Source organism: Rousettus aegyptiacus, unplaced genomic scaffold (assembly GCF_014176215.1).
Source record: "Rousettus aegyptiacus isolate mRouAeg1 unplaced genomic scaffold, mRouAeg1.p scaffold_m13_p_3, whole genome shotgun sequence".
NCBI lineage: Eukaryota > Metazoa > Chordata > Mammalia > Chiroptera > Pteropodidae > Rousettus > Rousettus aegyptiacus.
The window spans coordinates 881,896-894,684 of record NW_023416306.1 but is presented as its reverse complement, the minus strand read 5'-3'; the positions used below and the strand labels follow the sequence as shown (position 1 = coordinate 894,684).

The window sequence follows — 12,789 nt, the reverse complement described above, 5'->3', positions numbered from 1 at the left end:
TCCCAGGGTCCCCAGGGAGGCCAGGCAGCCCGGAAGCTCCTCGCGCTGCCCAGGCCGCGCCGCCCCCGCTGCCCTTCATTCAGACGGAGCCAGAGGCAGCCCTGCCCCTCCCGCAAGTAACCAGAACTTACCAGACACTTCCAAGAGTTCGTTTATAAAAAAACAACCATTGAGTGCAGGCCCCTTGGCACTCGCCCCAGGGCCCCCCAAGGCCGGTGGGGGTGCACAGGGCCCCAGAACCCGCCTCTCCTTGAGACCCCAGGCGCAGGCCACGCCCCTGGCGCAGGCCACGCCCCCGGCCGCAGGATGGTGGAGGCCTCAGCCACGGCCATCAGGCATCCTCCGCCCACGTGCTGGAGGCCCAGGGTGGGCGAGGCCTTGCACCCCGAGCTTGGGGAGGCTCCGGCTGACTCCTGCGCAAGGACTTCCAGGGCCTGGGTCCGGGCCAGTGGCAGGAAAGGGCTCCTCGCTCTTCGGCCGGAATGAAAGCGGGGAGCCACGGATGCGGACGCAGGGCATCGCCGTCCGGCAGCCGGGGCGGGGCCGGGGTCCCCCCTCTGGCCAGGTCCTGCCCCACCCCAGGCCTTGGCTACTGGGCTGGCTGGGCACCAGGCTTGGCGGCGGCCCTGTCCTCCTGGGGCATCTGGGACAAGTGGAAGAACGTGGTCCTCATGGCGCGGTAGCAGGTGTCCATGAGTGTGGGGACGTCGACGACAGTGAGGCCGGCGGTGGGGATGGCGTCCAGCACCTCCACCTTGATGGTTCCTGGGGGGGGTGGGGTGGGTGTCAACAGCCCCCCGCGGGGGCGGGGGCGGGAGCGGGGGCGGGGGCGCGGGGGGGGGGGTGAGGGCCCCAGCCGAGCCTGCTGCCCCAGCCCCCACACTGCAGCCTCTCCCCGCCTCCACGCCTGCCGAAGCCCCCCTCCCCCCCCACCACCCCTCAGGCGCCCTGAAGGTGCGGCCGGTGGGTCCTTCCCTAGGCCCCCCTGGGTCTCAGGCGGCTGGTTGGGTTTTGGCTGATAATTGGCACGATCACACACAGCTCCTAAGTGCAGTCTTAGTGGGTTCAGACAGCCGTGTGCTCCCCGGGAAGCAACCCCCAGACACAGAACCCTTCCTCCCGAGAAAGCACCCTCCTGCCCCCTCCCCTCCCACGTCCCTCCTCCGTCCCCCAGGGTTAGGGAGGCCGACGCCTGGCTCCTCCTCTGCCGCCCTTCAGCCTTGGGCCCCACTGTCCCACCTGGGCAGCAGGTGTGAGGTCTGGAGGGGAAGGCAGAGGCCCTGAGTTCTGTGACCTGGGAGGCCGCTGCCCCCGAGAGTCGGGCCTGGACACACTGGCTGGGAAGCCCACCCTCAGCGCAGGAGGCCCCTGCCTCCAGCCCCAAGCCGTGTGCACAGCCCGGGCCGTGCGTGCGAACTCGGGGACCCACCCGCCCTCTGGGGGCCTGCGTCCCGCCCTGGGAACAGGCCTGTGGCTGGGACCACCCCCTGCCCCCGGCCCCCTGAGGGGCACCGCGGCCAGCAGAAACGGGCCCGGGCGTCCCGGGGAGGGAGACGGGAAGGCCGCGCATGCTGGCGGTGCGGGCGCTACCTGAGGTGAAGAGCTTCGTCCTGGCGTCGTAGAAGGAGGAGAGGCTGGAGTACACCACGGGGATGACGGGCACCTGTGCGCGGGGCGACGCGGGCGGCTCGTCGGCGGGCACCGCGCAGGGAGCCCTGCCGCCCGCCCGCCCCGGGCTGCCCGACGGCCTGCCTGTCCCACCTCTGGGCCCCTCCACACGCCGACCCCGGGCCTGGGACGCCCTTCACGGGTTGGGTGGCCCAGAGTTCCGGAAACTCATCCTGCACACCTTCGCTCAAGCAGTGCCTCCTCTAGGAAGCCTTCCTGGGTTGGCACACATCCATTGGATCTGTATGTGCCCCCCACTGGGTCCCGAGGTTACCCCGTCCAGTGTAGCTCAGGGGGTTGCTAAGGTCCCCCCATCCCGCCTTCCTGCCCAGCCTCTCTCCCATCCCGGAGAGGCCAGAGGCAGCTCTAGCCAGGGGAAGTCTGCTGGGCTTCCTGCCAGACACCAGGGTCAGATCCAATGGCGACTGCAGTGTCCAGAAGTGCCTGGGGCAGTCGTTTCCCCGGGCAGGAGCCTCTCAGGGGGCTGAGTGCGGGGGCTGGGAGCACAGAGACCTCTGTCGAGCAGGTGCTGGTGGGGGAGGCAGGGGGAGGGGGGGGAGGGGCGACCACAGAGTGCCATGTCCAGTCTCCTGGCTGAGGGGCCGCTGACCAGCCCCACACAGCCGCCCCCCGCCGCCCATGGCCCCTCCCCCACACCACCGGCACAGGGAGGTGACATGAGCCTCAGGCACATGACAGGGGTGGCCCCCACCCGCTGGCTAGAGGCGTCACAGGCCCAGAGTGGGGAGAGCCTTGCTCGGGCAAAGCTGGGCTCAGGGCCCGGGATCCGGAGGGTCCCGGTCCGGGCTGCTCCTCCTGCCAGCTCCTTCGCCCTGAGGCCTAAGCTGGGAGCGTCTGGCAGGAGGGCGCACCGGCCTCGCGCGGGGCGGGCCCGGGGGCACTAGAGGCCACCTGGCACAGGTGGAAGACAGGACGGAAGCTGCCACTTAGACCCCAGGCCCCAGCCGAGCAGGACGAAAGCCGTCGGCGGTGGCTGCCCTGCGCGAGCCCCCCAGCACGGTGCCGGGGCTGGGGCAGGCGCCCTGCACCCGCCAGGAAACCCCGCCCCCCGGACGGATGTGCCCCCAGCCTCGCCTGGTATCGCCCTCAGACACCAGGACATCTCGGGGGCAAACTGCACCCCTGGAAGTCAAGGACCAGAAAAGTTCGGCCCCACACGGAGCCCTCGGCTGGCGCTGCACAGGCCCCTGTCCCGCTGTGGCCTGAGCCCCAACCACGCCGCGGGCGCTGCCGGTCCACACCAACGGCCCACGCCCGAGCCCTGCCCTGGCCAGGGCTGCCAGGGGCCTGAATGGACGCTCGGGACAGCCTTCCCGAGGGCCAGCTCAGGCCGGCCACCTCTGCTACCGACCCAGCTTTCTTGGGGAGGGGGGGACTCGCCTGGCCAGCTACAAAGTGGGGGTCCTGGAGCTCCGGCAGCAGGTACAGGGGGCACCAGCACCAGCATTACCCCAGCTGGCCACTGGGCCCGGCCAGGCTCCAGCCTCAATACGCACAGCGGGCGAGGGGCCCGAAGGACCCTCACTGGCAGGCCAGGGCCCAGCTGCGGGAAGGGTGCTGAGGCCCTGCCGCCCACCCGGTGGGCGGTCTCTGGGCGCCCGCAGCTCCAGCCCAGCCGGCCAGTCCCCTTCGGCCTGAGGCCGCCTGGACCAGCAGCCACCCTGCCGCCCCGGAGAGCTGTACCTGAGCCTGGATCGCCAGGTAGAAGGCACCTTTCTTGAAAGGCAGCAGGTCGCCGTTGTCGTTGCGTGTGCCCTCGGGGTACACCCACACCTTGAGCTGTAGGGGGAGAGGCGGCCGCTGAGGTGGGGCTGTGGCCCTCGCCCTCCCGGGGGCCCCGCCGCCACAGTTCCCGGGCGCGCGGACCTGGCCGTGCCCCACGAAGCCGGCGTGCGTGAGTGTCTGCCCGGCCGCCGGGCCCCGGGCCCCCAGAACTCACGTTCTCCGCGACCATGCGCTCGCCCACTTCGGCCATCACGGTCATGGCTGTGCTGGGGCACTGTCGGTTGATGAAGAAGACACCCCCCAGGTACATGACCAGGCCCACGGGCCCCATGAAGAGCAGCTCGCGCTTGGCAATCTGCACACAGCGCCGGGGCAGGACCTCCATGAGGCCTGCGGGGCCAGGCGCCGGGGAGGGAAGGGGCAGAGAGAGAAGGGGGGGGGGGGGGAGAGAGTCTTCAGAGCCTGTGGCCACCTCCCCAGGGAGAAGGGAGACCAGCTAGCCCTGGGCCCTGACCACCAACAGGCCTGGACTGAGCAATGCCTTCCCACTGGCTACTGGCCTCTGAGCCTCAGTTTCCCGCCTATGAAGATGCGGGGCTAAAACGGACCCCCAGCCGTGGGTGAGCGGAGGGCCCTGTGCCCAGTGCGGGGCACGCACACAGCCTCGTTGCGTGTCACACGGCTTGAGGCCCGTGGCTGGAGGGAGGCCCAGAGGCCCTGCGTCGGCCTCCCCCACCTGCCAGCTCCTCCAGGCCCCGCCCCCTGCCCAGGGCCAGTGTCTGGGACCGAGCCTGGGGCTGGGGCCCCCCGCCTACCCATCATGTCCAGGATGCTCTGGTGGTTGGAGATGATGACACAGGGATGGTCCACCTCCAGCTTCTGGCGGCCCTTGACGTCAAAGCGGAGGCCGTACAGGTACTTGAAGGACCGGATGAACCAGCTGATGATTCTGAGGGGGGGGGCACGGCGCCAGTGAGTGGAGGGCCCACCGCCCCCGGCTTGGAGGCCTGCGCAGGGGCGTCGCGGGCAGGACCGCAGGCAGAGACGCGGCACAGACCCCGCAGCAGACGGGGTCCCGCCCCCTCTCGCGGGCTGGCCGAGGGCCCTGAGCTGCTGTGCCCGCCAGAGCCTCAGGCCCTGGCCCTCAAGGGGACAGCGGGGGCTGCCCTGCCTCCCGCCAGCCGGATAGGAGCGTGGCCTCTGGGGGCAGATGCCCAGCACCCGCGCCCACACCGCAGGGTCCTGCCCTCACCCCACACCCCTGCCTGCTCAGCTCAGCCAAGTGAGGACCTGGCTGGGGGCGGTGGAGGCCAAGACCCCCAGGGCCGGCCTGGGTCTGGTTCTCAGCTGTGTCCGTGACTGAGGTCCCTGTGCCCCTCGGACGCTGGGCCCCCCACCCGCACACCCAGCAGGGACATGACCGTCCCCGGGCCATGCCACACGAGGAAACAAGCATCGGTACCAGGCGGGAACCTCTGCCAGGAGCTGAAGGAGCTTCCAGAACAACGGGCGAGCCACCACTAGGAGGACGCACGCGGCCAGGCACACCAAGGCCACAGCACTCTCCACCCCGGTCCCACAGGGCAGGGTCAGCGTCTCCCTGCCACGGATGAGGACACGGGCCTCGGAAGGCCGAAGGACTCGCCGCGGTCACAGGCAAAGTCGGGCAGGATGGCGCATGCACCCGGACTCCGGGCTGGACGCCACGCCCTTCCAGACCGGCTCCCGCACGAGGCCGCCCGGGGCACCCATGGACTTGAACTCGTCCCAGCAACACTCCATGGACATGACAAGCCATGTCCAGGGGACACCTGTGTCTTCTGAGCTCTAGCCACACAAAGGCGCCATGCTGGCTGGTGGCTGTCTGGGCGTGGAGAATGCGGGAAGGAGGGTGGCCTCGGCCCCGGCTCTGCAGGGCACTTCGCTCACGCTGGGACAGGACAGGCTCCCTCTAGGGGTCGGCCCTGGGTGTGACGGAGCCCGACGTGTGAGCTCACTGCCCTGTGTCACCCACTGACTCAAGGGGTCCTGTCCCAGAACTGCCACCTTTCTCCCAGAAGATCTCTGCCCCCAGGTCACCTGACTCTCTCGGCGGTGCTGTAGGAGGGGGTTTCCAGCCCCAGACCGGCCACTGACAGCTGGCTCCGCAGAGCAGGGCCTTGACTCAAAGCCACGCTTGGGCTTTAATTGTGGTCAAAACACACACGAGGTAAAATCGCCGCCTGAGCCAGGTGCGAGTGCGCTGTTCGCGGCCGGCCCTCCCCCCCTCTCCAGGGCTTTCTCTAGTGCGTTTCTTTCCGTATCAGATTTAAAGGACGGATCACGGGCTGTTACCGCTTCTGAACTAAGAAACATACTGCGTGTCAGCTCCCACCACGGAGCGGGCAGGGCCGCCGCCTGGTTTCCTGCCTCTCACGTGTGCTGCCAGGGCCAAAGGCCCGCGGAGGGACGGAGAGGCCCGAGGGTGCCGCAGGGGCCGCCGCGGACGGAGGCTCCAGGGTGGCTGGCCCCCCGCGTTTCTACACACCGCGTCATGCATACGACTACAGCGGCCACGCAGCCACGGCGAGCTACGGGACGGGATGTGGCCACGGCGAGCTACGGGACGCGCATCCCGGGAGCTGAAAGCCACGCACACACGTCCTCAGGGGACCAGCCGTTCTCTGCAGGTGGCCACATGGTTCCCTCCCAAAGTCCCGCTCGCATTTTCAACGCTGTCCATAAAGTGGTGGGAAAACCTATTATCATCTTCACAGTGTGTCCTTGGAGAGGGGGGACTCAGCGGAGCTCTGCGGAGGCTCCCGCAGTCGGGGACGTGTCCAGGCGCCCGGCACCGAGCAGAGAAGGCAGGTCGGTGGGACCCCCGCCACCCGTGCCACGCCGGACAGCCATCGCGCACCTACTGTGTGTGCAGCAGGCTCTGTGCAAACCAGCCTGTTTTGTGGGTACAATAACCCCGCAAGGCGCACGCATTATACCTGCCCTGCACGTAAGGAAGCTGAGGGCTCCACAGGGTTCAGCGACTTGCCCAGGGCCACACGGCGGGGAGGCCAGGGTGGGCTGGAACCCACCTCGCAGCCCGGCCTTTGAACACTTGGTGAAGGCCACCAGGCAGAGGGCCTGCTGGAGAAGGCCCCAGGCTGGCCCGCGTTCAGAACTGCACGGTCCCAGGTCCCAGATGCCAGTCCCGAGGCCTCCCTGAGGCGCCCGGCCTGGCTGGGAGGGGCTCTGCACCCTCTCCTGGGGGGACCTTGAAGCACCCCAGGCTGCCCCCCTCCAGGGCCTCGTTCCTGACCAACAGCTCTCCTGTCCCCCAAAGCTCGGGGCAGGTGTCGGCATGCCAGGACAGGGTCACACCGCGCTGGCCGCTGTCCCACGTCCTCCAGTCCCCGATTTCATGCGCCTGCTTCCCCAGGCGAGGCCAGTGGGGGTGGAGCCAAAGTCGCCTGAAGTCCAAGGAGCCAGCCAGCAGATGGGGCGGGTGCCCGGCCCAGTGCTGACGGCTGCCAGGTGGGTGACCGGTGTGAGTTTTCCACAGCAGGGCAGTTGGCCCCTGGAGCAGGCCCGTTCCGACTGCCTGCAGGAGCACCCAGCTCCTAGGGCAGAGATATCCTCACGGTCCCTGGACCTTTCCGGAGCCCTCCACTCACCCCAGACTAGGACCACTGGCCCAAAGCGGCCCCACAAACGTCTGATTCTTCCCAGGCCCAAGGAAGCCCGCACTTGGCTCCTGGCAACCAGCCCCCAGGACCATCTGCCTCAGCCTGAAGACACCTGGGCCCCTCCCAAGCTCTAGGTGAGGCAGACCTGGATTAGGATCCTGACTCCCTTATTCCCAACTGTGACCTTGGGCGATGCCCTTAATCTCCCTCCTAAACTTCGGTTTCTGCCTGTGGGGTTGGAGGTGTGGAGGGACCGGGCGCGGAGGAGGCCAGGATGCCCGTGAGACCTTCGGACCAGGGCAGCCAAAGCGAATGAAAGCAAAGCCCCCCAACTCAGCCAGCCCACTCACCCCAGGCGGCTGGGGGCAGCACAAGGCCCCGCGGGGAAGCCCGCTGACCTTCGCCCTCAGCCCCTGGACTTGGTCTGGGTGGCTCTCAGGAGACCTGGGGAGCAGTTCTGGCCAAGGCTGGCCAGTCCTCAGCCAGACCCTGTGGGATGCAGCCCCGGAGTAAGGGGTGCGGCGAGGCGACCTTGGGGGCAGCACACAGAGCCCCCGAGCCACCCGGGGAGGCCCCGGCACAGCCACTTGGTGGAGTGGAGCCGTTTCCAACAACTGTCTTACAAGCCGGGGCACAGGGAGGTGCCCGGACTGGGACGGGGGTGGGGGTGTGCAGACACCCAGAGGGGCAAAGGCAGGGAGTGCAGGAGCAGAGCGGGTGCCAGCGGCCTGGGAAGAGGTGGCCCGCAAGTGACGAGCTTTCCACCTATGCATGTCCCTATGCATGTCCCCAGGGCCGGCGCGGGCTCCGCCCTCTGGGCCCCGGAGAGTCTGTCCCTGGCCACCCCCAGAACAGGATGGAGTTCCTCCGAGACCCGGGCCCAGGCCGGCGCCAGGTGCCCATCCATGTGGCCCCCCCAGCCACACGGTTCACCACTGGCCAAGAGACTGGGCCATTCCGCGTTCGAACCTTGATCGGCAACAACAAGTCCCCAGCCGTGTGGCCGGAGCTGTGCCCAGCCTCCCCTCCCCGGCGTTCACCCCATGGCCCGGCCTCCCCGTGGCCAAGAGCCACGCCACCCAGGCCCTGGCCCTAAAACAGATGCAGAAGCGTGTGGGCCGGTCCCTGGACACCCTGCTGCGATGGCGGCCTGCTGGGCCCTGAGTATAGCGAGGCCGCCGGACAGGGAGCAGGAGGCTTCCCGCGGCCCGGCTCCGGTCTCCCTTGGCGCACAAAAAAGTAAACTCCGGTTCAGCCGCTATCATAAGGGTTTCCTGACACCACAGCTGAACCCCTATGCTCACGCGCAGCCCCCCTGGGCCTCGCTTCCCTCTGCCAAGTGGGTGTGATACGGGCATGCCTCCCAGGACCGGGAGTTCTCCTGGGACTTCCCCTAGCCCCGCACACAGGGCGCCACCAGCCTGGTGGGCGGCGGGTGGTCCTGGATCTCAGCCCCCCGCCCGGTCAGAACCGTCTGCATCCTCTGTTCCATTCCTGGCACATGCGGGACTCCAGTCTAAACAGAGAGGCCTCTGTGGGCGCCCACCCAGGGCCCGTGGGGAGGGCCAGAGCCGCGGCACTGCCCCCAGCCCCAGAGCTGGGGGCACAGGGCAAAGGGAAGGTACGCCTTTGGGGTCGCTCCGTGGGTCTGCGTCCTGGCTCTTGCTGAGTCCCAGCTCTGGGACCTGGACAACGACCCCCTCCCTTCCCCTCCCCGGAGGCCGAGGTCGAGTTGCTTCCCCGAATCTCAGACTCATCTTTAAAACAGAACACAATACCCCTTCCCCAAGGCCGCGGCGCAGCAGATGCTCAGGTGCTCAGGGGTGGAAGTGGAGGTGGGCCGTCCTTCCCGGGGCCGCCGGGCGCCCAGCGCAAACCATCCCGGCCCGGGAGGGCGGAGGGAGGCTGTAGCTCACTCGGTCCCCTTCCATCCTGGGTCCTGTCCCTGGACAGCGCCGAGGGCGACACACACCTCCCCGCCCTCTGCCTGGCCCAGCTCCCTGCTGCCACATCCCTCTGGAAAGTCACATTGAGTCAACCAGCCCCCACTCCGTGTCCGGACGCCCAGCCCAGCCATCGCTGGGAGTCATCGCTGTGACCCGCCCTTGTAGAACCTTGGGGTGCAGCCTGTGGGCCCTGGGGAGAACAAAACACCTGCTGTAACATGCTGGGGTGGCCCCTTTGCAGAGCCTGAGTCTGGGCAACGAAGAGCACAGGACGCTCCCGCCCGAGCACCGAGCACCGTCAGGGCCTCCGGGGTCACGGCAAGGACACCCCGGTCAGCCAGGATCCTGGAGTGAAGCTGGGGGCTCAGGCCCAGTCTGGGCTGAGGGGAACGAGCTGAGGCCAGAGGGCTGTGGCCGGGCAGGGTGCAGCTGGACGGCCGAGTGCTCTCTGGCCTGCCCGCCAGGTCCAACCACCACGTCAGAAGCGGTGCTGGTGGCTTTTGATTTGATCCCTGGGAGTTGGCCTTGACTTCCAGGGAACTCCCGGTGGAGCCAGTGGGGCCTTTCAAACAGCAAGGGAGCCACTTGTAAAGAGGCCACCTGCTGAGGCAGAGCAGGCAGGAGGGGTCACCTCCAGGATCTGTCACTCCTGTGGGAAGCCTGCTGGGAGCCCAGCCCCACTCCTGGGGTGAAGGGGTCCCAGCTCCCCAAACTTCTCTTTCCGGGAACAGGCCCCACCCCCAGAGGGCACTGGCTGGGCAGTGGGAGGGGCTTCACCTGGGGCCTGAGCTCCCTGGGTTCTTGGCCCAACTTTGTGGACTTTGAGCTGGGAGCATAGTCTTGTCAAGCAGCCACCAGCCCTCCGCCCCGGCCATCACAGAGACTCTCGGTGCCACGGAAACCCACAAACCCCTGAAGACAGGCCACGCAAGCACCATCGGCAGAGAGACGGCCCAAAGCCAGGAATCTTCACCCACTGCCCTGTAAGGACATGGGTAGAGGCCTCAGAGAACATAGTGTCTACACACCAGGCCACACCCAAGAGGCCACTGCCAAGGCCGCGGAAAGGGTAGCAGCAGCAGCCACAGCCCCACCGGACCCGGGGAGAAGGGCTGGAAAGAGCCCCCCTCTATAGCCAAGCCGCCTACCAGCCCCGAAAGGCCCCCATCGACTGGTCCCGGTCCGGTCGGTGGACACACACCACCTCACACATGCACGCCCCTCATCACCAAGCTCCGGGGGCCTGGGAAACTTCCAGAGGAAATTCCAGCCACCGGCCCTCCCTTCACCTGGGCTGGCCCAACGCCGCCCTCCCTGGCGCGGAGCCTGCCAACTTCCGGAGCACAGAAAGGAAAGGGGAGGACCCTGCCCTGGCTCCCGGGAGCAGGTGCACTCATCACCTGGCACGTGGCGAGCGACTGGAGAGAAGAGGGCGCCCAGTGCCCAGTGCGCGGGTCCGGGCGGCGGCGCTCGGGCGCCCCCCTCTCCCGAGTTCCGCGTCCCTGCCTCGGTTTCCCCGCGGGGGGCAGCAGGGTCGAGCCTGGCCCCCTTCCTCTCGCTGCGGCGGCGCGCGAGGCCGAGCCCTGCTCCGCTCCTGCCTGCCCCGGCTCTGGGCAAGGGCACGGGGACATTGTGACGCCGGTTCCCGGGGACCCGCTCCAGGCCGCCTCCCCCGTCGCGCTCCGCGCTCGCGAGCCCGGCGGCGGCGCGGGCGGGGCGGGAAGGGGGAGGGGAGGGGGGAAGAAAGTTGGCGGCGCGGAAGCCGCCGCCCGGCGCTCGGTCCCCGCCCGGCGCTCGGTCCCCGCCCGGGCCCCGTCCCCGCCCGCGCCCCGTCCCCGCCCGCGCCCGCGCCCGCGCCCGCGGCAGCCCTCGCCTCATGTTCTCCACCGTCCGGCCGCCGTGGCGCAGCAGGCAGGCCGCCGAGGCCACCACGGAGATGGCGAGGCACAGCGCGCAGTACAGCGCGACCTTGGCGTAGAAGCGCGCGGCGCGGCTCAGCGGCACGAGCAGCAGCAGCAGCAGCAGCGCCGCGCTCAGCCACGGCCACAGCTCCATGGCCGCGCGCGCTCGCCGGCCGCGCCCTCGGGGCCCCGACGGGCCGGTCTCGGGCTCCCGGCCTGAGCTCCCGCCGCGCGAGCGAGGCCGACCTGCGGGCTGCCGGCGCCTCGCCCGCCGCCCGGCCCCGCCCGCGCCCCTTATTGCGAGGACGGAGGGGCGGGGCGACGCGCGGTGGGGAGAGCGCGCTACGCAGGGCAGAGGCTAGGTGCGGCGCGCCCGCAGGCCGCCAGCCGGGCGACTCCCCCCTGGCCGCCGGGTGGCCCAGCTCCGGCGCCGCCCCCACCCCAGCCCGCCCAGCCCTGTGGCACCCGCCCCTGCCGGCCTGGCCCGGCCTTCCCGGGCAGCTAGTCACCTCAACCCCCTCCCACCCTGGCACCGCCCCCCCCCAAAGTCTGGGCCTCCTCGCCTGCCCCGTGTCCCCCAGCTCCGTAGCCCACCGCCGCCCGCTGCCCCTGAGCCCAGACCACAGCTCCAAAGGCGGCCTGAGGACGTCGCCGCCGGTGCCCACTTGGCTGCCACACGGAGGGGTCCCTCAAACCGTGCCCGACTGTCCAACGGCCACCTGGAAGGATAGCCTGCCCCTTGGGGTCCCCTGGGCGATTGCGGGGAGACCCAGCTGGCCTCCTGGCGACCTTGCCTTGCAGGACCTGGTGGTCGCATGGAACTGGGGGAGGGGGGAGTGGGTGTGTTCTGGGCGGGGCCGAGGGTACCTGCTTTGGGTGCCAAGAGCCCTGTCTCCGCCTGTGCTCCTGGTTCAGGGCCCGCAGCAGATCTGAGGCGACAGCATTCACATAGCTCAGTTGATGGGCCAGCCCAGCAGGGCCGCAGCGCAGTCAGCGCTGGCTCTGGGGGGGCGGGGGGGGGGGAGGGGGGAGGGCGGGAGGCTCCCGCGCTTGGCCAGCAGGCCTCAGAGCAGATCTGAGTTTGCCAAACCCGTGTCCTTTCTGCACCTGGTGGGCACGGGTCCAGGGTTTGCTGCAATTGACGAAACTCCCACCTGCGCCTGGAGCTCTGCAGGGCACCTGAGATTATGTGATGGGCCCTTCCTTTTCTCGGATGCCGAAGGGACCTGTTACTGAAATACTTCATTGACACCTCACCCCCCCCCCCAAACTCCTGTTTCCTCTGACACACAGAAGCTTCCCCTTCGAGATAAGCAAGGGCCTCTGGCCCTGGGGAGGCTTTCCTGCCCGTGGCCCCCACGGGGGCGGGGGGCGGGGCATCGCGGCCTTTAGCTTTCGCGGCTGCAGGTGGTCAGCGGCAAGGCCTATCGGCCTTCTCGTCCTTCCGGCCTCGCTTCATATCAGCTTAAAGAGACCAGCTTGTTCCTCTTCCCAGTCCTGGTCAGGACAATGCTGCCCCCTCAGAGGAGGCCCGAGAGCCCCTAAGGAAGGGACCCTGGCCAGCAGCCGGCAAAGAGACTCTGGGGGGATGCAGGCGGGCGCCGCCGGGGGCGGAGGGGTGGGCGTGGCCTGGCTGGTCACCCTCGGCGGGCTCGCCGAAGGAGGGCTAGCGGCATCTGGGGCCTGAGGTCCCGAGGGTCCCTCCCAGATGAGTGCATCCTGTCCTCGGCAACCTGAAGGCTCCCAACCCAGCTCCCCCCAGCGCCAAGTGTCACTCACGTCCCGTCGCATGTTTGCCTGCGTGTGTGGCCCTCCCCTCCCGGAATGGCCGCTTGGCTAGGACGTGTCTGTCCCGGTCACTGGTGT

At 69.1% G+C, this 12,789-nt stretch overlaps 1 protein-coding gene across 1 annotated transcript; it reads right to left on the bottom strand.

Moving 5' to 3' along the window:
- Nucleotides 1-138: 138 nt before the first annotated feature.
- On the bottom strand, nt 139-11,092 carry AGPAT2 (1-acylglycerol-3-phosphate O-acyltransferase 2). The gene is made up of 6 exons (XM_016153086.2): nt 10,896-11,092; nt 4,230-4,363; nt 3,629-3,804; nt 3,373-3,468; nt 1,591-1,663; nt 139-765 (listed from the first exon to the last, which is right to left on the bottom strand). Exons 1-6 carry the CDS (start codon nt 11,075-11,077, stop codon nt 590-592), a joined length of 837 nt encoding a protein of 278 aa, XP_016008572.1. The 5' UTR covers nt 11,078-11,092; the 3' UTR covers nt 139-589.
- Between the last annotated feature and the right edge of the window lie 1,697 nt (nt 11,093-12,789).